The sequence below is a fragment of the Dermacentor albipictus genome, chromosome 5, assembly GCF_038994185.2.
Source record: "Dermacentor albipictus isolate Rhodes 1998 colony chromosome 5, USDA_Dalb.pri_finalv2, whole genome shotgun sequence".
Taxonomy (NCBI): Eukaryota; Metazoa; Arthropoda; class Arachnida; order Ixodida; family Ixodidae; genus Dermacentor; species Dermacentor albipictus.
Genome location: NC_091825.1, coordinates 71,178,740 through 71,206,099, shown reverse-complemented (window position 1 = coordinate 71,206,099; position 27,360 = coordinate 71,178,740). Strand labels below are relative to the sequence as shown.

Below are 27,360 nucleotides of genomic sequence, written 5' to 3'. Positions count from 1 at the left end.
TTTGAACATCTGTTCAAATTTTTCCAGCTTGTCGTGTTAGCTACAATCACCCCACAAAGGCACGGATCTTGCAGTCAGAGAGAGGCGCTTGCTGAAAAAGCAACCTTTCTCAATTATTTTTAAAACATCATGCAGATCCCACACTGCGCGAATCGATGTAAGCGAAGCTTTCCATGCTGGATGCTTTTATTGACCACAATTAGTGGGGATGTTGACGCCTAAAGCTTAATTTCTTTAACGTTCAGTTCAACGCCCACCTAAGTGCTACACCCCCCTGGAAAAGCAAAAGATCCAATTAACGGCATCAAATGGCCTACCCATCCCGATAGTAGAGAAAATCCGGGTACTAGGAATGATGACAGAGCATAAGGGTGGCAATGGCGAAGCACTGCGCAAGATAACGGCAAAGGCCACCAGCACGATGCAGCTCATTCGACGCATCACCAACAAACACGCGGGCATGCGCGAAGGCAGCGTCATCCGACTCATACAAGCCTTCGTCATTTTTTAGATAAGGTACACGGCAGCATTTCACAACTAGACGGTTGCGCAAAAAAACAAGCTTAACGCGCTCATACGCAAGGCGTACAAATGTGCGTTGGGACTTGCGCCTGGAGTTAGCACAACCAAGCTCTTAGAACTAGGCCTACACAATACGCTCGAAGAACTCGTGGAGGCGCAACAAGTGTCCCAACTTGAAAGCCTATCCAAGACCCGCCCGGGCAGACACGTATTTGAACATCTTGGCATCACATACCACTCGCAACATGGCGTCAAAGTAGACATTCCAAGATCCATACGCGAGAAACTATCATCATCATCATCATCAGCCTGGCTACGCCCACTGCAGGGCAAAGGCCTCTCCCATATTTCTCCAACAACCCCGGTCATGTACTAATTGTGGCCATGCCGTCCCTGCAAACTTCCTAATCTCATCCGCCCACCTCACTTTCTGCCGTCCCCTGCTACGCTTCCCTTCCCTTGGAATCCAGTCCGTAACCCTTAATGACCATCGGTTATCTTCCCTCCTCATTACATGTCCTGCCCATGCCCATTTCTTTTTCTTGATTTCAACTAAGATGTCATTAACTCGCGTTTCTTCCCTCACCCAATCTGCTCTTTTCTTATCTCTTAACATTACAGCTATCATTCTTCTTTCCATGGCTCGTTGCGTCGTCCTCAATTTGAGTAGAACCCTTTTCGTAAGCCTCCAGGTTTCTGCCCCGTAGGTGAGTACTGGTAAGACACAGCTATTATACACTTTTCTCTTGAGGGATAATAGCAACCTGCTGTTCATGATCCGAGAATGCCTGCCAAATGCACCCCAGCCCATTCTTATTCTTCTGATTATTTCTGTCTCATGATCCGGATCCGCAGTCACTACCTGCCCTAAGTACATGTATTCCCTTACTACTTCCAGTGCCTCGCTGCCTATTGTAAACTGCTGTTCTCTTCCGAGACTGTTAAACATTACTTTAGTTTTCTTCAGATTAATTTTTAGACCCACTCTTCTGCTTTCCCTCTCCAGGTCAGTGAGCATGCATTGCAGTTGGTCCCCTGAGTTACTAAGCAAGGCAATATCATCAGCGAATCGCAAGTTACTAAGGTATTCTCCATTAACTTTTATCCCCATTTCTTCCCAATCCAGGTCTCTGAATACCTCCTGTAAACACGCTGTGAATAGCATTGGAGAGATCGTATCTCCCGGCCTGACGCCTTTCTTTATTGGGATTTTGTTGCTTTCTTTATGGAGGACTACGGTGGCTGTGGAGCCGCTATAGATATTTTTCAGTATTTTTACATATCGCTCGTCTACATCCTGATTCCGTAAAGCCTCCATGACTGCTGAGGTTTCGACAGAATCAAATGCTTTCTCGTAATCAATGAAAGCTATATATATGGGTTGGTTATATTCTGCACATTTCTCTATCCCCTGATTTATAGTGTGAATATGATCTATTGTTGAGTAGCCTTTACGGAATCCTGCCTGGTCCTTTGCTTGACAGAAGTCTAAGGTGTTCCTGATTCTATTTGCGATTACCTTAGTAAATACTTTGTAGGCAACGGACAGTAAGCTGATCGGTCTACAGTTTTTCAAGTCTTTGGCGTCCCCTTTCTTATGGATTAGGATTATGCTAGCGTTTTTCCAAGATTCCGGTACGCTCGACGTTATGAGGCATTGCGTATACAGGGTGGCCAGTTTCTCTAGAACAATCTGCCCACCATCCTTCAACAAATCTGCTGTTACCTGATCCTCCCCAGCTGCCTTCCCCCTTTGCATATCTCCCAAGGCTTTCTTTACTTCTTCCGGCGTTACCTGTGGGATTTCGAATTCCTCTAGACTATTTTCTCTTCCATTAACGTCGTGGGTGGCACTGGTACTGTATAAATCTCTATAGAACTCCTCAGCCACTTGTACTATCTCATCCATATTAGTAATGATATTGCCGGCTTTATCTCTTAACGCATACATCTGATTCTTGCCAATTCCTAGTTTCTTTTTCACTGTTTTTAGGCTTCCTCCGTTCCTGAGAGCATGTTCAATTCTATCCATATTATACTTCCTTATTTCAGCTGTCTTACGCTTGTTGATTAACTTCGAAAGTTCTGCCAGTTCTATTCTAGCTGTAGGGTTAGAGGCTTTCATACATTGGCGTTTCTTGATCAGATCTTTCGTCTCCTGCGATAGTTTACTGGTATCCTGCCTAACGGAGTTACCACCGACTTCCATTGCACACTCCTTAATGATGTCCACAAGATTGTCGTTAATTGCTTCAACACTAAGGTCCTCTTCCTGAGTTAAAGCCGAATACCTGTTGTGTAGCTCTATCTGGAATTCCTCTATTTTCCCTCTTACCGCTAGCTCATTGATCGGCTTTTTATGTACCAGTTTCTTCCGTTCCCTTCTCAGGTCTAGGCTAATTCGAGTTCTTACCATCCTGTGGTCACTGCAGCGCACCTTGCCGAGCACGTCCACATCTTGTATGATGCCAGGGTTAGCGCAGAGTATGAAGTCTATTTCATTTCTAGTCTCGCCGTTCGGGCCCCTCCACGTCCACTTTCGGCTATCCCGCTTGCGGAAGAAGGTATTCATTATCCTCATAATATTCTGTTCCGCAAACTCTACTAATAAAATCCCCGTAGGGCGTCTGCGCAAGCAGGCGTTTGGTGTGTTGCGACACCACGGACCCGAGCACACGAGGGTTGGACCCTCCCGCGTGTAGCCGTGCGCGGCTTAGCCGTGTCCGGGGAAAAGGGGATCCTGGAGGTTGAGCCAATGCCGGGTGTTTGGACCTTTACGGCCCCTCGGCGGCGGCAACACACCCCTTTGGCCTCGGCTTCACGTAGACGGCACCCCCGGGCTGACCCACCCGGGGGAAATCGGCAGTCGCCTTTTCCTGTCCTCCTCTCCAATCTTCGTCTTTCTCTCTCGTCTTTTTCATCTTTCCTGTCTTCTCATTACTTCTCCTCACTTCCTAGTTTCCCGGCGGCAAGGGTTAACCTTGTGTAGCTAGCCAGCCTTGGTTATGCTGTATTTGGTTATAGCAGCGATGTACGGCTGGCGTTGGCAGGGTTTCTCTAGCAGGAATTCATGTCACGTCCCCCTGTTGGGCTCCATGGTGGGTGGTCGGCATCGCGGCCGGAAACCCTACTGTACTCTTGGAAAACGCTTTTCCTAAACTCCCTGATCGCCCTCACAAACGAGGGCGCACCGAAGATCTCTTTCAGTTTTTCGGACGACAAGTCCAGAACTTTCCTAGATATCATGTGATCCACTCAGAAAACGCAGACAAACTAGTGCGTAACATCTCACCGTTCCTTGTTTCGAAGTCTTTAACTGAAGTTTTTGGAACAGGATATAAGGCGTCCAGAATGACAAGTGGTGATCTTCTCTTGGAGCTCCACGATAAGAAGCAGTACGAGAAACTGCCGAAACTCGTCTCATTTGGCGAAACCCAAATAACAGTAACTCCGCACCGTACCATGAACACCACCCGCGGCGTTGTCTCGGACGATGACATGCTAGAGCTCACTGAAGCTGAACTCTTGGAGGGCTTCAGTGAACAGCATGTAATAAATGTTAAGCGAATTAAGTTCAGGCGAGACGGTAAAGAGAACAACACGAAACACCTGATACTCACGTTCGGTTCAAGTGTCCTCCCCGAGTCCATCGAGGCCGGTTATATCAAACTTCGTGTTAGGCCATACGTGCCAAATCCTCTCAGATGCTTTAAGTGCCAAAGGTTCGGCCACAGTTCACAGAACTGTCGAGGCCAGCTGACATCTGCCAAGTGTAGTGACACTGAACATTCCTCCGAAACATGCCAGAAGACTCCACATTGTGTCAACTGTGATGGCGAGCACGCCGCATACTCGCGCGCCTGCCCATCCTGGAAAAGAGAAAAAGAGATTGTGACAATCAAAGTCAAAGAAAATATATCTTTCAAGGAGGCACGTAGGCGGGTGTCATACCTGTCTAAGAGCAGCTTTGCCGATGTGGCGCGTAAGGGGGCAGCGTCGCAACGGCCTCCGGCGGCTGTCAGACCCACAGGCAGTGAGTCGGCAGTTACGCCATCTGCCCCCGCGGCGGTTGCAGCTAGCGCTGCTCCGTCAACCGAGGAGAAGGGACCATCCACCCCAAAGGTGGGTGCAGCCGAGGCTGCCCCAAACTCCGAGGCCCCTTCCAGCACTGGCAACGTACAGCGCAGCCAAATCCCTCAGGGAACCCCATCGACCTCCGGGCTGGTGGGCGCAGGGGTCTTGCCCTCCAAGGCGGGACTCCCTCTGAAAACCTCTCGCTCGCAAGAGCGCTTGTCCGGCGCCTCACACGAGGCAATGGACACTACACCTGACCCCAAGGCGCACCAAACGCCTAAGGAGCGTCGAGAATCGCTCGAACGCTTCAGAAAGAACAAACCACCTATTACAGGCCCTCGAAAGGGCTCTGTAATATAAGGCATCCACTTCGTCTCCGTAAACACAGCACCAATTCACCTTAAACATGGATACGCAAATCATCCAATGGAAAATCAGAGGTCTCCATAGAAACCTTGATGATTTGCAAGAACTCATCCACAAACATAATCCAAAAGTGCTGTGTTAACAGGAAACTCACTTAAAATCTAAACACACAAACTTTTTCCGTACGTATCTTACGTTTCGCAAAGATCGCGATGATGCCGTCGCATCATCGGGTGGTGTTGCGATTCTTACTCATAGAAGTATTGCATGTCAACCTTTACGGCTACAAACGCCCCTTGAAGCAGTGGCGGTTCGAGTTGTCCTACTAAACAAACTCATCACCATTTGCTCCCTTTACATACCCCCGCATTACCAACTGAACAAACATGAATTTCACTCCTTGATCGATCAATTGCCAGAACCTTATGCTGTTCTTGGCGATTTCAATGCGCACAGCTCCCTGTGGGGCGACTCTCGTATAGATGCGCGAGGTCGCTTTGTTGAACAGTTCCTTTTCTCTTCTGGAGCGTGCCTTCTCAATAAAAAAGAGCCCACATATTACTCTCTTCCAAACCGATCCTTTTCGTCAATAGATCTCAGTATAGTCTCCCCGTCTGTACTGCCTCAACTTGAATGGGAAGTTACCGACAACCCTTACGGTAGCGACCATTTCCCTATACTGCTAAGATAATATAAAGAAAACGAATATCCACCATACGCTCCTAGGTGGAAGATTGAGACAGCTGATTGGGAGAAATTTCGATCTCTAACTAGTATCTCATGGGCTGACCTGTCTTCATTAGAAATTGACGCTGCAGTCGAGTTTTTTACAGCATTCATAATAGATGTCGCATATAAATGCATATCAGAAGTAAAAGGCTTGGCCTGCAAACGGCGTGTCCCATGGTGGAACGACGATTGTAGGATCGCTCGTAAAAAACAGAACAGGGCGTGGGGGTCGCTACGCGCTTCTCCCACTGCAGAAAATCTAGTCAACTTTAAAAAAGTAAAATCCGAAGGCAGGCGAACCCGCCGACAGGCCAGACGAGAAAGTTGGCAGAAGTTTCTATCAAGTATTAACTCGTTCAGAGATGAGGCGAAAGCCTGGAACAGGGTCAATAGGATAAGAGGGCGACAAGCACATGCACTCCCTTTGGTAAACACAGAAGGCGATACCCTACAAGATCAGGCGGACTCACTTGGGGAGCACTTTGAGAGCGTGTCAAGTGCCAACCATTACTCGCAATCCTTTCTGAAATATAAACAAATAGAAGAATGTAAGCCACTCATGAGAAAATATCAACAGAATGAACCATACAATTGTCCTTTTAGCATTGCCGAGTTGAGAGCTGCCTTGAGCGCATGCAAGAGCTCTGCCCCGAGATCTGACAGAATCATGTATGAAATGATCAAAAACTTACATAAAGACACCCAACTTACACTACTCACACTTTTCAACACCATCTGGGACGCAGGGTACCTTCCAACCGCGTGGAAGGAAGCCATTGTAGTCCCTGTTTTGAAACAAGGCAAAGACCCTTCCTCAGTGGCAAGTTACCGCCCGATAGCCCTCACAAGTTGCCTTTGTAAGGTGTTCGAAAAAATGATAAATCGGCGACTCATCTTTTTCCTTGAACCGAGCAAAATTCTTGATCCTTATCAGTGCGGCTTCCGAGAAGGACGCTCCACAACTGACCACCTTGTACGTGTAGAAGCAAATATCCGGGACGCATTTGTACACAAACAATTCTTCTTATCCATATTCCTCGATATGGAGAAGGCGTACGATACGACGTGGCGCTACGGAATCTTAAGAGACTTGTCAGAAATGGGCATCCACGGTAATATGTTTAATATAATAAAAAGCTATCTGTCAAATCGTACCTTCCGGGTAAAAGTCGGCAATGCACTTTCACGTCCTTTTACGCAAGAAACGGGTGTACCCCAAGTAGGCGTGCTCAGCTGCACGCTATTTATCATGAAGATGAATACGCTTCGTGCTTCACTACCACCCGCCATCTTTTACTCTGTCTACGTGGACGACATTCAAATAGCTTTCAAATCTTGTAACCTCGCAGTCTGCGAGAGACAGGTACAGCATGGCCTGAACAAAGTGTCAATGTGGGCAGACAAGAATGGGTTTAAGATAAATCCTAACAAAAGCTCTTGTGTTCTTTTTACAAGAAAGAGAGGATTTATCCCAGATCCTTGCATAGAACTGCGTGGACAACAGATACCTGTAAACAAAGAACACAAATTTCTAGGTGTCATACTTGACTACAGACTCACCTTCGTCCCCCACATTAAACATCTCAAAGAAAAGTGTCTAAAAACAATGAACATAATCAAACTTCTATCCCAGACTACGTGGGGTAGTGACAGGAAGTGCTTAATGAATCTCTATAAAAGCCTCATTCGATCACGACTAGACTATGGCGCCGTGATTTACCACTCTGCCGCCCCAAGCGCACTAAGGATGCTAGACCCAGTCCACCATCTAGGAAACCGACTGGCCACTGGCGGTTTCAGAACGAGTCCCATACAAAGTTTATATGTAGAATCAAATGAGTGGTCACTTCATCTGCAGAGAACATACATCAGCCATACATATTTTCTGAAAGTCCACTCAAACCCCCAACATCCCTGTTATAATACCATTAATGACATGACATGTGCTACACTCTTTCGCAATCGTCCGTCCGTAAAACAGCCTTTCTCGCTGCGTGTGAGGGAGCTTAGCGAAGAAATGCACGTTCCACTCCTCGAGCTTCGCCTAATGCATCCAGCCAAGCTGCTACCTCCTTGGGAGTGGCAGCTCATACAATGTGATATATCGTTCGTGGAAGAAACAAAGCATGCTCCAGAGATTGAAATCAAGATGCATTTCCGGGAACTCCAGCACAAATACTCCTGCACGGAGTTCTACACAGACGCATCAAAGTCACGCGACGGGGTATCCTATGCAGCCGTCGGTCCATCCTTCTCGGAATCCGACGTACTGCACCCGGAAACTAGTATCTTTACGGCTGAGGCCTACGGAATGCTGTCGGCCGTAAAGCATATAAATAAATCACAACTCCAGAAATCAATTATATATACGGACTCCCTCAGTGTTGTGAAGGCCTTGATGTCTTTCTGTAATCACAAAAATCCAGTATTTAATGAGCTCTACTCCGCACTGTGCAAAGCATATGTATCTAACCAACATGTGATCATATGCTGGGTGCCTGGACATAGGGGCATCGAGGGAAACGTTCAAGCCGACCAGATGGCCACATCAATCTCATTGCATACAGTTAATCCTACTGCTTCGGTCCCTGTCACAGACCTGAAGCCTTTCTTAAGAAGGAAACTACGAAGCCACTGGCAACGCATGTGGGACGAAGAAATCAATAATAAACTGCATGTAATAAAGCCACAATTAGGTTTCTGGCCTCTTGTAACAAAATGCCGCCGGACAGATGTGCTATTCTGCCGCCTAAGAATAGGACACACTTTTGGCACACATAACTTTTTACTCACGGGAAACGAGCCTCCAACCTGTGGTAGATGCGGGGAGAGGCTGACCGTCCTCCACGTCCTACTGGAGTGTCGGGAAGCCGAACCCGAAAGAAAAAAGCATTTTCTCTTAGCATACAGGCACCACATCCCCCTTAATCCTGTTATGTTACTTGGTCCAGAACCACTCTTTGACACCAACGCCGTCTTAGGTTTTTTGAAAGATGTTGTGTTGCATGTTATTAGCCCCACACGTTCGTAGCGCTTCCACTCTTCTGAGGATGTCGCTGCGATAATTATTTTGAATAAGCACATGCCTCTAGGCCCTTGTGGTTCAAGGGCTCTGGAGAGGCTGTAGTGCTGTAAGCAATTTAACGTCTCGCATATGTTAAACAATGCACCATTCTTTTACGATGGATTTTAATCTTCACAGTCTTCGTCATTAATCATCGCCATAATTTTATAGCACGTAGATTTTACGCACTTTACAGCGACTATTTTTTAGGCCACTTTACAGCCAAGTCACATCTTCCATAATACCTCGTTAACACTACCATTTGTCATGGCGCTCTTTGGCCAAACCTGGCCCTTGCGCCATAAAACACTACACATCATCATCTACCCACTTATACTATATTCCCCCCACTGCCTTGTCTCCAGCCTGCTTTTTGCCTACCTTGGCATTAAAGTCACCCATTAGTATAGCGTATTTAGTTTTCACTCTACCCATCGCCGATTCCACGTCTTCATAGAAGCTTTCGACTTCCTGGCCATCATGACTGGATGTAGGGGCGTAGACCTGTACAATCTTCATTTTGTACCTCTTATTAAGTTCCACAACAAGACCTACCACCCTTTCGTGAATGCTATAGAATTCCTGTATGTTACCAGCTATATTCTTATTAATCAGGAATCCGACGCCTAGTTCCCTTCTCTCTGCTAAGCCCCGGTAGCACAGGACGTGCCCGCTTTTTAGCACTGTATATGCTTCTTTTGGCCTCCTAACTTCGCTGAGCCCTATTATATCCCATTTACTGCCCTCTAATTCCTCCAATAGCACTGCTAGGCTCGCCTCACTAGATAACGTTCTAGCGTTAAGCGTTGCCAGGTTCATATTCCAATGGCGGCCTGTCCGGAGCCAGTGATTCTTAGCACCCTCTGCAGCGTCGCAGGTCTGACCGCCGCCGTGGTCAGTTGCTTCGCAGCTGCTGGGGACTGAGGGCCGGGGTTTGATTGTGTTGTTCATATAGGAGGTTGTGGCCAAGTACTGCACCAGGGTGGCCAATCCTGCTCTGGTGAGGGAGTGCGTTACCGGTTCTGGTCACCAGGATCAGGCCACACTCCAGGCCTGTTTACGCAATTTTATCAAGACGCGGATTTTCTTTTTTTAATCCGGTGGAAAATTGCCGGCACCGGGATTCGAACCACGGACCTCTTGCACGCGAGGCGGGTGTTCTACCTCTACGCCACCGCTGCGCCTATACGTACTATACGTACCCCCATTGCCTTGCAACATGCACCCCCAACACCACACGGGGAGGCGTAAAGCGAGGGCACAACAAAGGAACAAAAGTTACTCTAACGACAAGGAGGCGGTCTTCACCGGCGCAGCCCGCTATCGAGACCGGAAGAGTTTCGTGGCGGCAGTTACTAGCCACCGAGGCAACCACCTCACGAGCGTCACCGTGAACACGGCACATGCCGAAGCGGCAGAGGAAGCGGCCATGGCACTGGCCCTCACACAAACCAAAGCGACATGCGTGATCTGTGACTCGCAAACGGCAATTCGCAATTTTGCAAATGGGCGCATCTCGCAAGAGGCGTATCAGATACTCCAGCGACATCCCGCACGCCAGGGAAAGGCCGACGTTGATAACCGAAGGCATTTGCTATGGATCCCGGCACACACTGGAATGAGCACCCCCAACGAAGTGGCTCACGGCGTTGCTCGAGGCCTGACTCACCGAGCAGCATCGGTGGAAGAGCCCCCGCGGGGTACTGCAAACGTCTGGGCATGGGAGGATCGTATGACCAGTTTTCACGACATCACGGCACACTACCAATTGCAAAGACGCATATACCCATTCCCTCACGCTAGGTTAGACAGGACGCAAGCAGTACACTTCAGACAACTACAAACAGACTCTTACACCAGACCATGCCCCAGACTCATGCACGCCATGTATCCAGACATGTACACTACAAACAGATGCACATCGTGTGGCGAGGTTGCCACACTAAATCACATGTTATGGGAGTGTCGGGACCTAACAAACAAGTCACGCAGTGCCGACCCCTCCGTCTCTTCCACCGCCAGCCTCCAGTCACGCTGGATGACCGCACTGCTCAGCTCTGACCTCACATCACAACTCTGGGCCGTCCAGCGAGCCGAGGAAGCCGCTTCGAGACAAGGTCTCGGAACCGCGCCCACGGCGGGTGCCCAGACCAACTAAAAAGACGCCGGACTCAAATCTTGTTGATTTGAAATAAATGTTTACGCTCTCTCAGTCTAGCACGAGAGTGGTGAGCGGACGTTAAACGTTACCTTGCGTGCAGCAGTGCTTCTTGTCTGTGTAGTAAACGGAACACAAAGGGAGAGGTATTTGCTTGAGGCGTTGTTGCGCGCCAAGTTTTATAACCTTTGAGAGGCTTGAGCGTTGTCATTTCCTCACATGGCACATCGCATTGTGGCAGAAGCTTCAGCTGGAATTGGATTATAGGGCTGTACGTACCAAAACCACATTCAAATTATGAGGCACGCCGTAGTGACGGACTCCGGATTAATTTTGACACCGTGATGTTCTTTAACGTGTCCCAAAATCTAAGTGCACGTGCGTTTTTTATTTCGCCCCTGTGGAAATGCAGATACCGTGGTTGGGATCAAACAAGCGACCTCTAGCAATGCCATAGCCGCAAAGCTACCGTGGCGGGCGCAGTGTTGATTTGACGGTCGACCGCCTCCGTATAGTGTCGCTTGGACCCTGCGGTGCGCTTTGATTAATGCGGCTCTTCTTCTGCACGCCCTGCGTAGCTTGTCCGCTTGACATATTTGCATGGTGTTTATTTTTCAGAAATAGCAGCAACTTACTGTACCGTGCCGTGAACTTAAGCTTATCCAGTTTCCTTGCCAATGCTGTCTTATAGCATTAAGGTTTTCTTGCCTTCTCACATCACCTCGCCCACCCCGCCATTGTATGGGAACTGTATCTTCTCCTCCCTACTCTCTACAGTTCTATCTACGTCCCATCTGGACTCGCACGTTAGTAGAAAAGAAAGCGCTACAGTTTCTGCAATGCTTCTGATGAGAGTCACGGATAATTACAGCTGTCAAGAGGCCAAAAAGGCGACGCCCAGAAAGCTCCAGGGGGCATTGTGCACATTCGTCACGGTGGGGTGAAACCAGTTTCTCGCGTCGCCTTTATTCTCTGAGTCGCTCCTGTCATTTATAAACACGCTCTGAACCATCGCCCGAGCAGTCACAGCAGTGCGAAAGTCGAAGAAAGAGGCGAAAAAATGGACGATTTAAAAAATTTAATTAGTGGCATAAGCCAGATTTCGCTTGTGCAAGTAGTTCTAAGAGCTTAAAGTAAAGAAAAAGCATTTTACTCTGTACAATGTTTTAGTTTTGGAGAGATAAGTTTTGAAGCTTGGTCGCAGTATGAAATACCGGTCGCTATTGCCGCATTTCGATGGGGGCGAAATGCAAAAGCGCCAGTGCCTAATGCTTTGGGTCCACGTTAAATATCCCCTGGTGGCCCGAATAATTCCGGAGTCCACCACTAGGATATGCCTCATAATCAAATCGTGGTTTTGCCACGTAAAGTCTCCAAATTAAAAATAAAAAAGCTAGGTCTTCATGCCTGTAAAATCTGCGAGCCTCAAGAACTCTCGTCTCCAAATTTAGAGAATTGCAATTTTTTATCTCAAAATCCGCGCTGCGTCTCGAGAAACAAAGGTTGACTCCTTTCTACAGAGACATTTGCCCACTTCATATATAATTTTGCTGATAACAAAAAGTATTCGTGGCGCCCCTAGGTTTGTCCTTAGTGAACATACTCTGGAGTGGAAATGACCGTCATTACGTACAGAGTCTTACTGCACAATACCGGCTTGCATATATAGGTAAAGTTTCCTTAGTATGTCTTTAGTTACTAAGCCGTAAGGCATACCTCCTAGAAATAAAAAAAAGAAAAGACCAGCACACCAGATGAGGGGCTGCGTTCGATGGTGCCTCCGTACTTACGAAAAGTACGTTTGCTTTGGGTACCCGGACATCATGGGTTGCATTTGAATGAAATGGCTGATTCTCTCGCACGAGCTTCCCTGAACGGCCCAATCATATCTGTTTTGCCGACATTGGCTTATGTCACCGCGGCTAGGTACAGAAATTTCGCTATATCTCAAAACTCTGCAATATCCATGCTAACACCCTCTTCTAATTTCCACCATCTTGGCTTCCCATGGAATACTAATTGGTGTCCTTCAAGGCAATTGGAAGTTTCCTTTACAAAATTGAGATGTCGCATACCTCCTCTAAATTTTTACTTACACAGGTCTGGTCTCGCAGTGTCCCCTCTATGTTCTTTTTGCAGTGAGCCTGAAACTGTCGAACATTACTTTCTCTCGTGCCGCCGCTTTCTAAGACAAAGAAAACTATTAGAATACTCATTTACTAAACTTAGCCTTTCGCTATCCTCGCCAACCATTCTTTCTTTTGGGGCGACTTCACTGGGATCCAGCCACAGGGATGCTTTTCTAGCAGTTAACAATTTCATCAGAGACACAAAAAGAGTACCTTGCTGAATTTCTAAAATTATCCATAATTTATATTATTTCATTTCTTCACGTTTACTTATTTTATTGGAATTCCTAACAATAATCAAATAAACTTCTAATTTACAGTAATATCCTCCCACGCTCCACTATACAAATCTAGATTGTCCCTACTTCTAACCATACGGAAAACCGCCTGCTTCTTGGCCAATCCCCCATAGTGGGCACGCGCCACTCTCGAGGCCACAAGACAAGACAAGGCTGCGCAGCACCTTTAGAAGAAGAAGGAAAAGAAGAAGGATTGTGTGTGTTCTACCATGGCGCTCCCAGACCCAACGCATTTACTCTCCGGAGCGAGTGAGTGGCGACCATTGCTACAAATCATGAATTGTTCTTTTTTTTTGTCTGTATACGCACCAAGGTGGCAGATGCAAACCCGCATATTGCTAGCGGTGTGCCTGATTGTGGGTTCGGGGTTAGGCCTATATCTTTTCTCTAAAGCGCGCGCATTTCGGTGCACACAAGACTGATCTTATGCGAACAAAACAGCCTCTCTAAGATATTTACATTAAACTGCAACAGCTGTTTATACAAGTGAAATATCTCGCTGTTATTATTTCTAATTATTGTAATATCGTATTGTGAAGCACGAGCATTCGTCACGAAAACATTTTTTTTTAGTGACTGGCTCATTTAACTGCTGATTTTCCTGCTTCTTAATAAACCTTGCCACGCTTTCGTTTCTTTTTTTCCTGAAAGATAACGCTAAAGGATAACGATAATCGTGCGTTGCTTCGCACGCTAAGACGTCAACTTGGACGTGTGCGATCATTTTGAGATAAGAATATATATGCGGTTCGTACAGTGCAAGTAAAAAGGATAAATTAGTTTTGTTCTCGTATATTGCTCCTCCGCACGTAAATTTTGAATTTGACTCCGTTGGACGACGATGATACTTGTAACACAAAACTTGTAACGCCCAAACATGATATACTTATAGGAGTAATTTGAGCACGCGGCATCGATAAGCAGAAAACATTTCCCACTGCTACTCAAAACGCTTTTATTTTTAATTTGGGCTTCTGTCATTATTTGTTGAATATCGTAAGCGCGTTATTAGCATAAGCGTTGCAAACTGATAATTTTTCTATGAGAACCTGACGACAAAGCGAATACTTACTAGTAGCAATTAGTACACCGCAAAAGCATTGTGAAACCGCAGTGCCAAATGTTCTTTTCTGCAACATCTTAATTGCCATGACGAATTTCCAAAAAGAAATAGAGTCGAATTTTTTTTTTAGATCTGCATATTTCGAACCGCCTTTCCTTCTAAAAAAGCATAATACCAGAGCCGCCTATAACTTTTTACTGGTCTTGTCGATAAGAAACAGCAAAAGTAATTGCGTAGTATTCATTTTTCAAAATTATTTGTCACAACAAACTGCACACATACACCTAAGCGACCATTACGGGAAATTCACTGCGAGTTAACCCATATCATCTGCAGCAGAAGATGCTCATTGTGATGACGAGTTACCTCTTCAGCCGCAGTTAAAGGGTTAAATAAAAGGCTTTCCGAAAATACCAGGCAGGTTTCGCATGCCGCGGCTCGGTTCAAGCAGACTCAAGCGTCTTCTTTTCAGTTGATTGCTTTGCAACTACACTACGCAGTCAGGACACTCGGGATAAGCAAGACACGCGGCTGAGCAACAAGTATGATTACTATTTTGGCCACGCTTTCTGTTGCCGAAATGAAGATGCCACGTTTAAGTCACCCATGTGACCTGCGCTTCTTCTTCGCTTAGTTGATATTCCTGGAATACAACTAAGTTACGTCATACTTATAAACACGTAGCGTCTCCCCGAAAGCACGAGTGTGAAAGATACTTCCTACAAAGCATTGTTCATTAATAAATGTCGACAGGAAGGAAAATTTTGCCGAGCAATACGAGGGAGCCTGAAGTATGAAACTAGAACACAATTTTGCTGATAAATCGCAACCACGGCAGTCTGCATGTGGACATCCAAAATCCAGCGAGGCCCCTACGTATGCTGGCTCATGCGAGCCTGAGTTCAATTGTTGCAGCAAAGGGGCTCTCGTTTCCCTTGCCGTAACGCTTTTCTGGCCTATCCTACCAGCCAAGATATCGCGCACTTCACGGCACATATTGTAATTCACGAGTTGCAGCCGGTGAGCTTGCAACACACATTCACTCTCGAGTGAATTTTGAGAATGACACCAGTTAAGATATTTGCGCCATCGAACTGGCCTTAAATATGCGCTGTTGTTCCCCCTACTTTGTTTAGCAAAACACCCTTTTATGCATTGAAGCACAAGAGTAACTGAAAGGCCCAGCTATTTTGTCCCAGACATTGCGAAATACTGTCCCGAAACTGGTGTCATGCTGGACATTTCTTTCAAGTGGATACGTTTTGCAAACTCATAGGATAAAATTCGTAAATTGCAATATGTGCCACTGTGTAGTCAATTAAGAGTTAATTAGAGATTTTTTTAAGTAGATTAATATGTGTTTCGATTTCTCTTCATGGTAATGCCGGCCTTTTCAAGTAAGCCAGCTCAGGGACAAGAATTGTGCTGTCTGCGACAGGCGATTTTAAACAGTTCCATAAAACTTTAAAGAAATGATCAGTCTACATATCTGAAAGCTTGGCAAACAAAACGCATTTCTCACGCAATATATTTTACAATTTAATAATTATTACACATTCCAATTTCCCACAATTTGTTTCCAGCTTGCTTACAGATTCGTAATCAGTTTTTGCTTCTTTGTGTAACATTCCAGATGACTTCGAGGAAGCGTTGGAGGGTATGTTTCCTTTATTTTTCGTTACTTTCGGCGATTCTTTAAGCTACCCAAGGCTGGAAAAACATTTACTCTCGTCTCTTTCAGATGCTGTAAAAATGAGCTCGTAAGTAACCAGCAGAATCCCCTGCGCGACATATATATATATATATATATACATACATATATATTGACGGATTCCGGATTCATTTCGATCATCTGTTGTTTTAGCGCGTACCTAAATCTAACCATACGACGGCTCTTGCATTTGGACGCCACCGAAATTTGGCAGCAGCAACAAGAAACGAGCGCAAGACTTCGATCTCAGCAGTGCAAGGTCATAGCCGCTAAGATACCACGGCGTGTGCAATGCTAAGCATTTCCGGCAAAATCAAAACGTCCAAATCCATTTATACTGTGGTACAAGAGCACGACACATGAAAGTTCTCGCTCTAATTCGTTCCCTCACATCATTTCCTTTGGTTTTTGTTGGCCAAGGTTACTTTCGGCACAAGTGAGGCAACAAATATCCGCGCATGCGCATAGAACGCCCCGAACACGAACACGACGATGCTGCTCTGGCCCCACCCTAGTACTGCTGCTCTGTTTCGGCACGTGCGCGGGTACACTAGCGTATACACCATCCCATGAGCGATGTGCGCGTTTTTTTTTTTTTGAGGCCTAAAGAAATGTACATATTAAAACCAACCGAAGAGGCGCATACCTATAACGGTGACATGACTTCCTTCTAGGACTGGCAACATCCATTATAGTGTAATGACCGAGAATGGCATTTTACTCGGTATACAATGCGTGTCAGGAATCGCTCGCTAGCCGACCGTCTTTTGTGCATGCTCCTTAACAATGTTTGGCGCTGGCGGCAGTACGCGGTTATTGCTACATGCAAGCTTCATGCGTTTTCAGATTGCAATGGAATCTCTGCTTTCTCAAGTTTCTAAGTTTTCTTGCGGTAACTCAGAAATGTTTAATAATTTCCCCGAACACCACCGGGTTCTTCGAAACAGGGTGCGAGATTTTTTTAGTTTTATTCACGAGTTCGCGGCTTGTAATCGGCATTCGCGATAGTTGTTTGAGAAAATTGTCCATTCATTGGATTCTGGTTATATTATTGAGCGTATTGCTGCACGTCTTCTGTAGCCGTTTCCCTCGCTAGTAATGCTCTAATAAGTTAATGAACAGGTAAATACATCTCAGCCGTGACTTCTACTGACGGAACGTGTAATACAGTTATACGTAACATGACTTGCCCTTCCTTGTTTTAGCCAGTGGCTGTTCTGTTCGCAGGCAGCTGACCACCTACGGCATCCTCCTGATCGTCTCGGGAGCTTTCGTGTTGCTGATCCTCTCCCTCGTCCTCATCTCCACACTTATCCCATCAGGAGATCAAGGCGAGAGCTTTTCTTTTTATTCATTAGAGGCACGCTAAATTTTACGAATTGGTGAAGCTAACGCCTCAAATTGTACCATAAATGCGTGCCTGTGCTATATATTTCGGAACCATAGCTCATCTTTTAACATTATGGCTTTGAGCTTTCTACGTTCTTGCTCAGTGTATACTAGCACAAGACTTCCCACCACGCTTCTTGTCTTCTGCCTCACCTCTATAAGTTTACCGCTACTGAGGAAATGGGACGGAAAATCTCTGTTGCCGCGTTCTCGTTTAACATCAGCGCGGTTGCTTTCGAGTATACATATATCCATTTAAAAGAACATTAAGCGGTCAACATTATTCGGGAGACTTCTACTACAGCGTCGTTCATAAACACCGGTGCAGTTTGTGGACGTGAAACACCACAAATAAACTGCACAAGAAACCACTGCTTGCTCTTTAATTCTGAAAAGCAATATTTCCAAGCTTGGTTACTCCGAATCCTTCAGGCACTGTATTTTTTTATATATTTGTAGACAACAAGACCTTGCGCGCGATGATCCCCGTGGTGGTGCTGCTGCTTATGGCCCTGGTGGCGTTCGTCGTCCTCACGTTTGCCTTCGATGCCGGTGAGTCGCGACTTTGACAAGGAACATGCACGAAACATTTTCGCTCTGCGTGGAGCTGCACAATGTGTTAGGCTGCTGAACTCCTTACTGAACAAGTGCAAGAACGCGGCCTAGCTGGTACACGTCGGAGCTGAAACAGAGCTTTCGCTTCCACGTTACATTTGACTACAAAAATTACTAGAAGAAACACTGATCCTAGTGTCTCCTGGAGCTGCATGCATGGTGGTTCAGCCATTGTTAGAATTATGGTTACTACGTGGATTTGCCTAAAGTTTGTGTTTTTAACTTTGAGCGGCTTTGTGATCCAGCAAATTGGTTAATGTTGCGATCAGCACTCTCGGGAAATTCACGCACTTTCAGGGGATAGACCGACTATCTATCTGTCTCTAGTGACTTCCCGCTATAGCTTGGGTCACTGGGTCGTCCATGTTTTAATAGATACAGCATCGCGCCGTTGTCCTGGGGGACAGGATTCGAAACGAACCGTCTCACCATCTTGGGTCACTGGGGCATGTGTGACTGAGTATGTATATTTTTTTTTTCGCTTGAGTTGCCACGCGTCATAACATCAGTATAAAACGAAATATAAGTACGCAGGCCCATTTCATAGAGATACTGCAACGGTGATTGATGTCAGTGGGTACGTACCACTCTTTAATGAACCTCTTTCACGCAAACTTCGACCACGACGTATGTGTCAGTGGGTAGGCTCCATTCTTCAATGATAGCGCAGCGGTTACGCTGCGCGAGATGACGCAGCGTGTTCAATGGGAAGTGTGAGAGAGGATCCCGGCTGCATACGTGCTGCATACAAGACGACAAGAAGCGTTTTGGTGGTGGCAATACGGTGTCACGGTATTGATTCAGAGCTAACCGCATTCGTATTGACATTTGCTGTGTAATCGGTTCTGCCGGATTTTTACAGCGAACCTGTTGATAGCTAGTTGCCCCAGAATTGTGTCCGTGTGTAGACACAAAAGTCCCCATACGTGGGCCGACCCCGAAGATAGTGCAATGCCGGGCCGACCTGCGGCGGAGGTGAAGCAGGCGTTAAGAGGCCCACATACGCAGTTTGGCTCGTCATCCTTCTTCACAGAGTGGAAGGGCAGATTTTTTTCAACACTCCATTCCGTTAGAATTGATGAATCGCAATGACTATGGGTGTGTACAGAGGTGTATTGCCTTGCTGGGCTAGAAGTAGTATAAGTGCTTGAAAATTAAGGCAGAAAAGAAAAGCCAATAAATAACATCTAAAGTAGGTTTGGAACCTGAAGCATGATGACTAAATCCGTGTCCTAACCATTATTTCTATTAGCTCAATTATTTAGTAGCTCAATGATCACAGTGCCAGAGTTCGCTCTAGTCATTCTTGTCAGAAACTGTGTGATCCGTCTTCTTACCATGTCCCATGCTTTTACGCTTGTTCGATTCGAAACTTCCTGGGTGGTTAGCACATAACCCCACGCCGTAGCTCAGAGGCTACGGCGTTGCGCTGCTGACCTTGAGACCAGGGGTTCGATATCTCAGCAATGACAGCCACGTTTAGAGGGGGATGAAATTACTTTGGCGCACGTTAGAGAATCACAGGTGGTCAAGGTTAACCCGTACTGCACCCAGCTTAATATTCTTCCACTAGAACGTACTACCTCATAATCACAACAGTCTGGTGCTGGGCTTGTTGGTACATAGCTTGACAAACAACGAAACCCAGCCTTATATAGAAGACGCGCACAAAAGAGGAGACAAAAAGCAACCTCACATGCTAGGACTAGCAACAGAGTTTAATGGAACACTTGGGTCGAAAAGTGAAGAAAACCAACACGCGCATGCGCTATACAAAAACCCAGCTTGTGTGGTTCTCTTTTCTCACCTCTTATGCACGCGTCTTCGAAGGTTGGGTTTCGTTGTTTGTCAAACTCATAATCAGTTCGTGGTTTTGCCACGTAACGCCCAGAGTTTATTTTTTTTTATTATTATGTTGTCAGGTCAGTTGAAGCCCAAGAGTGAGACGGGGACAACAAGGAGATACACTGAAAAGTGCCATGTCGCGGTTAACGTTTAATTAGAGAAATAGCGCGATTAGTATGTATACATGAATTTGTGCCCAGCCGAAAGATACGAGGGACACCGCCGGCTGCTTGCGGCGTCCCTCAGACCAAAATGCCTTGTTACAGAGGAAAACGTGGCTCCGGACGGCGTTTGTTACACAGAAGTGCTAGAGCTTTGTCTGGCCGCAAAGTCAGTGTTGAAATTCGTCTAATCATTGTGTTTATTGCTGCTCCATATGTTTTGCCAAAAGTTACTAAGCAAATGCAGGCCACGTGTGTCCGTAGTATGGTTATAGACTTTCTGAGATCCTTCTGACAAACCCACAAGGGTTTCCTTTGTAGTTTCGTGTTATATTGGGATAGATGACCAGTTTCTTTGACTGATGACCAGCGAATTGTGTTGTCGTCTCCCTTCCGTCCTTGTTTGCTGGTGCTAAATATGCTTTCAATTTACCAACACGCCCAACAAATGTCAATGCTACCTTCCTTCACTTCGCGGGCTTCCACAGAACTATTTTTCCGTCATTATAGACTCTCACGTACAACATGTCACCATCTATTTTTAGCGATCCAGATTGTTTCGGAACAAGTTTTGCGTTTGTTTAGAGGTCAATATATAAGAAAGAAGCTGGGAGTATTAACGACGGTGGAGACAGCCTTTCTTCCTTCTGCGAGCTAAAACGAAAGGATGGAGACAATGTTCCCTGTGACGCCTCATTCATTAGTGTTCGCTTGTTCACTGCTACAATAAAACTAGTCTTAGTTTTACTACTTAAGGTTTATCTGGCCTCCAGATATCAAATCTGAGGTGCTTGATGTCTCGAAATTTGTCATTGTAGTGGAATGCAATTTAAGGTATTTTGATTCCTTTACGGTGTATATTACAAATGAGGATCGCTTATTATATATATTGTCACTGAGGATTAGGGATGAGTTATTAACATATGTCTGTGATTATCTTGTTTTTACATGCTTACATAACTTCCAATATTAGGGCACAATAGTGTTTGCTGAAAGACGTTGTTCAAGTTTGTATACACTTTGGATGTAATTTCAGTTTCTTGTTTGTTTATTGTATTTATGTATTTCAAAACAAATAACTTCGTTCGTGATAATTGTTAAGACGCGTACTGCTGGACATTTGAATTTACGGGTAAATACGACAGCCTAACAACCTTCTTACCCGAAACTCGTATTTCTGCAGATTTATTCGCCAACAAAACGATCGGTTTGCGCTACCCGGCTTCTGGAGCTCGAGGAGCATATCCTCCTGAGAACCAGACTTCGACCGTGGGGAGCTCGTTGATTCCGGTGACCGAAGATGTGAAGAATGTGCAAAACGCCACACCAACACCAACGACCACGACAGCAACGATACCTAGCGCTGGTGAGCTCACCACTTTTATCATTCCTGCTTTCAAAGTTTCCCTCCACTCTGCTTCTTTTTCGTAGCCTAGGCTGTAATGCGGTTAACGTCCATTTATGCACAGATTTTTTTTTTCTGATGATGTAGTTCATTTTAACTTTTAGAAGAACTTGCGCGCCGGGTATTCAGTTACGTACAATACAGGGTGTCCCACGTAGCATGCACCAAGATTTAAAAATATATGTAAATGCCACGTAGCTGTACAGAACCAAGGTAATGTTGTATGCTACCACATGGACATAATCAGCTTATATTTTTGCATTGCGCCTAATTACGTAATTCGTTTTAAATGATTATCCAACTTCTCAAATGTTATAATTAGATGAAAAGTGTCAAGGGGAAAACTGTAGAGCGACATGAAAAACCCCCGATACAGCTTTCTTCTATACAATACGTACTACATAAAAGTTTTTGCAAGCGTGAAAGAAGCCCGCGAATACGCGCAATATTGGCACGTGACTGGGCGCTCGAGGCCGGATCGACTGTGAACATCGCGACTGCAACAGAGACGAAATAATACGTCTGTTTTCCTTTCTGGCTTTCAATTTATGCTACATAGAAAGCAAAGCTATGCGAAAATAAAGTTTCGCAATAAAGCAGAAAGTGACCACAGTGATGTCCTACTTCACGTCGTTCACACACTTTACGCGTATGGCAATATTATTTCATGATGTTGCACGAAAGTTTCCTTTTTAATAAGCAAAATATTTGCGCTACCCTTAAACGACATCATCCAGCAGATGCATCGATGCCAGCTGCTCTTCTTTTCGAAAACACACATTTGTTCTTAGCTTGTTTCTGAAGTCATGATTATGAAGTTTCGTTTCTCGGAGTGTTAGGTTATGTTTTCGTCGCGGTGCGGGGATGAGAAGACGTTTCCTATTTAGGGCATTCGAAGGACGGCACGACACTTCTTTATATAAGCGCCTTTCCGCTACAAATACGTGAACCCACATCGCTTCAGAGCGATGTAACACGCATTAATAGTGCATATAGATACGATACAGGGTGTATGCACAAACGGCAGCTACCGGGCAGGAGGCCATGTTATAGCATTGCGTAATGGGGTATGCGCGTGTTCCCACAAGTGAGCGTCGAATAAATGACGTGAAAGCGCTGCTCTTGCGTTGCAGCAACCGCTCCAAAATGAAAGAAGATAAACTAAGGACGGAGAAATGGAGGTGTGCTTACTTCTACCATTTTCCAAAGTGCGCACAGGCGTTTGCGATAAAAACAGGGAACTTTCCGAACAGCGACGACGCGATGGCTCTCCCGTATCAACATGCGCGGATTAACTCGCTGTGAAGCTTTATACAAATGCAGGGTTAGTTATCGGCGCTTTTTAGCAGCTACGTGAGCCATCGATTGTTAGACTGTGCGTATGTGTCACGTGCAAGCGGTTCGGATCGCGGTCGTGCATATTTTTGCATTGTGGTTTTCCAAGCGGAACCGTATACGCACGTAGCACCTTGTTTATGTAATATGTAATATCGGCGTTAATATCACTGCTAGATTGTACGTGTCGCTGTAGACTCTAATTTCTACGTTTGCGCGTTGTAATCCGTCAATCGAAACTCTTCGATGAGTGCAAACAAGCCCCTACTGGACTCCGTCACAACACTTTGGGTATATGCTAAATGCATCCGCCAAGAAGAGCTCAACTAATGTTTCGGAGTAGTTAACCTGAACTGAAAAAAAAAAGATGTCTATTGTCGCGTAGTTGGAAGGATCTGTATACATAGTAGGATTCACGTAAGCCAACGTTGGCGACATACTACATTGCAATGGAGCCCAGTGGGGCTTGCAATTCCGACCGGTGGGTTACAACACGAAAATGTAGTCAAGTAGGAGCATCGTTTACGTCCGTCGCGTTTCCCAATTGATGACTCATGCAGTAACGCGTGCAAGATAGACGTGATATTAGCGCCGATTTCATGTAAACACGGTGTTACATCTAAGCATACGGCCCCGCTTGGAAAACCCCAATTAAAAAAACTCAGTGCCCTTCCACTCTGTGAAGAAGGATGACCAAAGAAGCTGTCTATGTGGGCCCCTTAAGGCCGCTAGACAACACGAAAACGAGCTAAATGTCTTGCAAAAAGTGTAGTTGTCTTGAATAAACTCGCTTTTCGGGAAGTATACTTTGTCATCTTGCCATATAATCCACTGCAGAATTTTGTGTCTACAAAGTTTTCGGCGCTTCTTCATACTTCACTTTGTAAGTACTTGCAGCGCTAGACTGCCTTTTAATGGGCGATGTACTGTCAATTTGTTTACAGTTCTGTGGCCTTTCCCTAAGCGTGGTAAGCGAATTCTCGTCCACATCATAATTTGAATACGAGCTCGTTATTTTAATCAATCAGTGTTCGCTACTTTCATGCCTTTGCATGCGCTGTAGAACGTACGCGGGCAGCTGTGCTGCAAATTCTATCGAAGTTTCTCCATATCTACAGAATTTACGCTTTGTTTGCGTAAATGGGGAAATTCACCCAAACCTTGGACGATTTCACGCTAGGACAATAAAGCGGTGAAACTGCTGACGTGGAGGCATGTCCTGATTTTACTCACTGCAAATCACCTCCGCAATAACATGCTAAGCAACATTTTCGATAATATTGCTGCACAGTGAGCGCGTCTCGCATGGATCTTTTAGTGAGTTATACTGCTACCTCCATTTTGCTTTTCTTTGCTCTAGCTTGATTGTCGTTGCATATGCGCTCTCAACGAAATATTCATCTGCAACCGGTGAAATAAACGCACGCTGCAACACAAACCAAAGAGCAGAACGGACAAATCTGGACGCAAGCGGACACATTTTGCGCCGAGCAGGACAACGCGGTCGTGGCACGGCCGACTACGTGCGCGCATACTAAGATTTACCGGAAATCGCCCATAGGCAGAGCAACTTTGGACAGAGTCCCAGTGGTCATGCATTCGGGTGCGTTTTGCTTTAGAGGAAACATAAAAATTACCCCCGTATATTCGTACTTTGCTGTAAATGACGCGTGAGCGAGTAAGTATGGTGGTGCTAAGTCAGTACACAGCATTCACAATTATTCATATCTTTTGCATTGGTTTCGTGAAGGGGCGCGCCATCTTTACACTGCTGTATTTTGCAAGGAAGGTCCGGCGCACATTCTCCTCTACATTTCGAACAAGGTTTCTATAATCTTGGCTACTTAGTCATGGTGACGTCTTTCTCTCTGTCTACATATATATATATATATATATATATATATATATATATATATATATATATATATATATATATATATATATATATATATATATATATATATATATATATATATATATATATATATATATATAATTTCAAGCAGGAGGCTGCGTTAGCGTACGAAGTTGCTCTGCATATTACTTCGACTTGAGTCCAGTGACTTCATTATTTGAATATTTAGAAACGTCATTAGAAATAAATACGAACGATAAGATTTGCAGTCTATTTGCATGAAACAAAAACATTTACCCTTACAGAAGACAAATTTACACTTTTACCACATTTCTCAATAATTTATGGAAACAAAGGCAATTTTTATCCGATTTAGGGAAAACTTTCTTCGCAAGTTGGCAGCACTAGCCGAGAGACAGCGAACATCGCTCTCATTTCAGTTTTTTAATGCCAGTAAGGCAGCATAACATCAAATAATACGTCTTACAAAGGAACGAAGTGGTGCTGAGATGATCCGCTTTTCATGTCGACATTTGCCTTGTCACAAGTAGTCCAGAAATTAAAATGCGGTTTTTGGTGTACATAGCTCACGAATTTTTTTTCGTCCACTTACCAGATATATGCAGCGATAGCTCGCCTTGTAATGAGCAGTGTATCGGCAATTTATTTACAGAGCCATGGCCAATGCCTGACCCAGGTAAGTCATATCTGCGCATATCATGAATTTAAGCTGATTATTTCGAGCAGCAGGCCTTCTTAACTTTCATGTGCGGGTACGCTATAAAGTTTGTAGAAAGCGGCTTAAAGAATCACCCGAATTTCAGTTACTTAGGGGTCTTTCACTAGCTCTACCACGAACAATAGACCTTACCAAAAAACATTCGACCCTGAAAATATTAGCTTTCCGATTAGGTATCTGTTATCTTGTCATAGAATCGACTGCAGAAATTGAACTACAATTCATTAGCTGCAAAGTTTTCGATGCTACCTTGTAGTTCACTGAGTAGATGTACACCATGCAGTTTTTTACGTTACCTCAAAATCTAGTTAGGAAATATCTGAAGTCCCAGTTCACCTTGTAATTATGTACCTTTCATTTATTACAGGCCCATGGCCACTTCCTGGACCAAGTAAGCGCATTCTTGTTCACATGATGACCTGAGGACAAGCCTCTTATTTTCAGCAGTAGGCTTTTGTAACTTTCATGTTTATAGATATGCTATAAGGGTGAACAATTTCCTAAAATTTCATTTTAGATGCCTGTAAGCAACACCACAACAAAGAATATATTTTCTTAAGAAATATCATGTACTCAAGATATTCCCTCTTCAAGTAGGAATCAATGGCCTTTAACTCACAATCTACCGAGAAAAGTTACCATACGATTTCGTATTTGAAAAGTTTTCCACGCGTCCTCTTAATTAATTTACAAGATATGTGCATTTGTCGATTGTGCTGTGATTAGTGATTTACCGGCAATTTCTTTACAGATCCATGGCCGATGCCTGAACCAAGTAAGCTAATTCTCGTGCGCATAATGATCTGAAGACAACCCCTTAATTTAAAACAAATTTTTGTGCATTTATTTATTTATTTATTTATTTATTTATTTATTTATTTATTTATTTAGAAAGACTTCACAGGCCTACGAAGAGGCGTAGCGGGAGGGCGGCATATGGTACAGTTTATCACAATATACAATCGGTAAAAAGATATCGATTCATAAAGGGATTAAAACATTGGCACAAAGCGATGAAATTTACATTTGTACAGAAAGACGTCAAAAAAAAGAAAAAAGAAGAGGAATGAACAGATAAGCATTGCATAAAACAACGAAAACAGCAAGAAGTATTACATAAAAGCAGCAAGATACTTTGCGTTGAGACGTTATAAAAAGCGTACTGTTAAAAAAAAACAGAAAAGAAGCTTGGCAGTACGCGCGCCGATACATTACTGCAAAAGGCATCATGATTTCTGAGCGAAGCAATGCTATCGGGAAGGTTGTTACAGAGATGAATAGCGCGAGGCAGAGGGGAAAAGGTAAATGCTTGTGTCGCTCCATATACGCGGACATAGCTGAAATTATTGTGCAACCTGTGCGTTGTGAAGACGTAGTGTTTCAAGCATGGTAGGTATAATCCGTCAGAGTGAATGAAGTTATGGAATAATGACAGCGATGCAATATCCCCGGCGAGTATTCAACGACTGCAATGATAGTTAGGCTTTGAGCTGTGTTATGCAAGACTGGAAGCTGTAATTGTGAGTAATGAAACGACTTGCTCTAGTCTGAATGATTTCCAACGTTTCAATTAGGTTATGCTGGTGTGAAGACCAAATGGGAGACACGTACTCAAGCTGGGGTCGCACGAACGTTAAATAAGCCATTCTGCGCAAGGCAGGTGGAACACTGCGCAAGTCCCGGTGCAAAAACCCTAATGGTGTGGATGCATTGGCAGATACACACGTGACATGCTCAGACCATGATACGTTAGGTGTAAGGTGCACCCCAAGATACTTATATTGTGTAGTCGAGGATATAATACTATTGTTAATGCGGTAGATAAACTGCAAATTAACAGGTTTACGGGTGAAAGACATTGTTTTACATTTTGACAGTTTAGTGTCATGAGCCATATAGTA

The 27,360-nt window shown here is 44.9% G+C and overlaps 1 protein-coding gene across 17 annotated transcripts in view; it reads left to right on the top strand.

The window, feature by feature from the left end:
• Positions 1–13,492: 13,492 nt before the first annotated feature.
• Positions 13,493–27,360, top strand: part of LOC135899773 (keratinocyte proline-rich protein-like) — a 34,438-nt gene continuing 20,570 nt past the window's right edge. For 15 of the 17 annotated variants that reach the window (XM_070539643.1, XM_070539638.1, XM_070539641.1 and 12 more), the window contains exons 1-10: positions 13,493–13,590; positions 16,038–16,061; positions 16,146–16,164; positions 17,343–17,446; positions 17,964–18,056; positions 21,309–21,491; positions 23,810–23,833; positions 25,337–25,417; positions 25,827–25,850; positions 26,211–26,234. In XM_070539643.1, the coding sequence (XP_070395744.1) occupies positions 13,551–13,590; positions 16,038–16,061; positions 16,146–16,164; positions 17,343–17,446; positions 17,964–18,056; positions 21,309–21,491; positions 23,810–23,833; positions 25,337–25,417; positions 25,827–25,850; positions 26,211–26,234 (616 nt within the window). In that variant the 5' untranslated portion in view covers positions 13,493–13,550. The remainder of the gene's footprint in view (positions 13,591–16,037; positions 16,062–16,145; positions 16,165–17,342; positions 17,447–17,963; positions 18,057–21,308; positions 21,492–23,809; positions 23,834–25,336; positions 25,418–25,826; positions 25,851–26,210; positions 26,235–27,360) is intronic. The other 2 variants (XM_070539632.1, XM_070539642.1) reach the window with 1 other exon arrangement.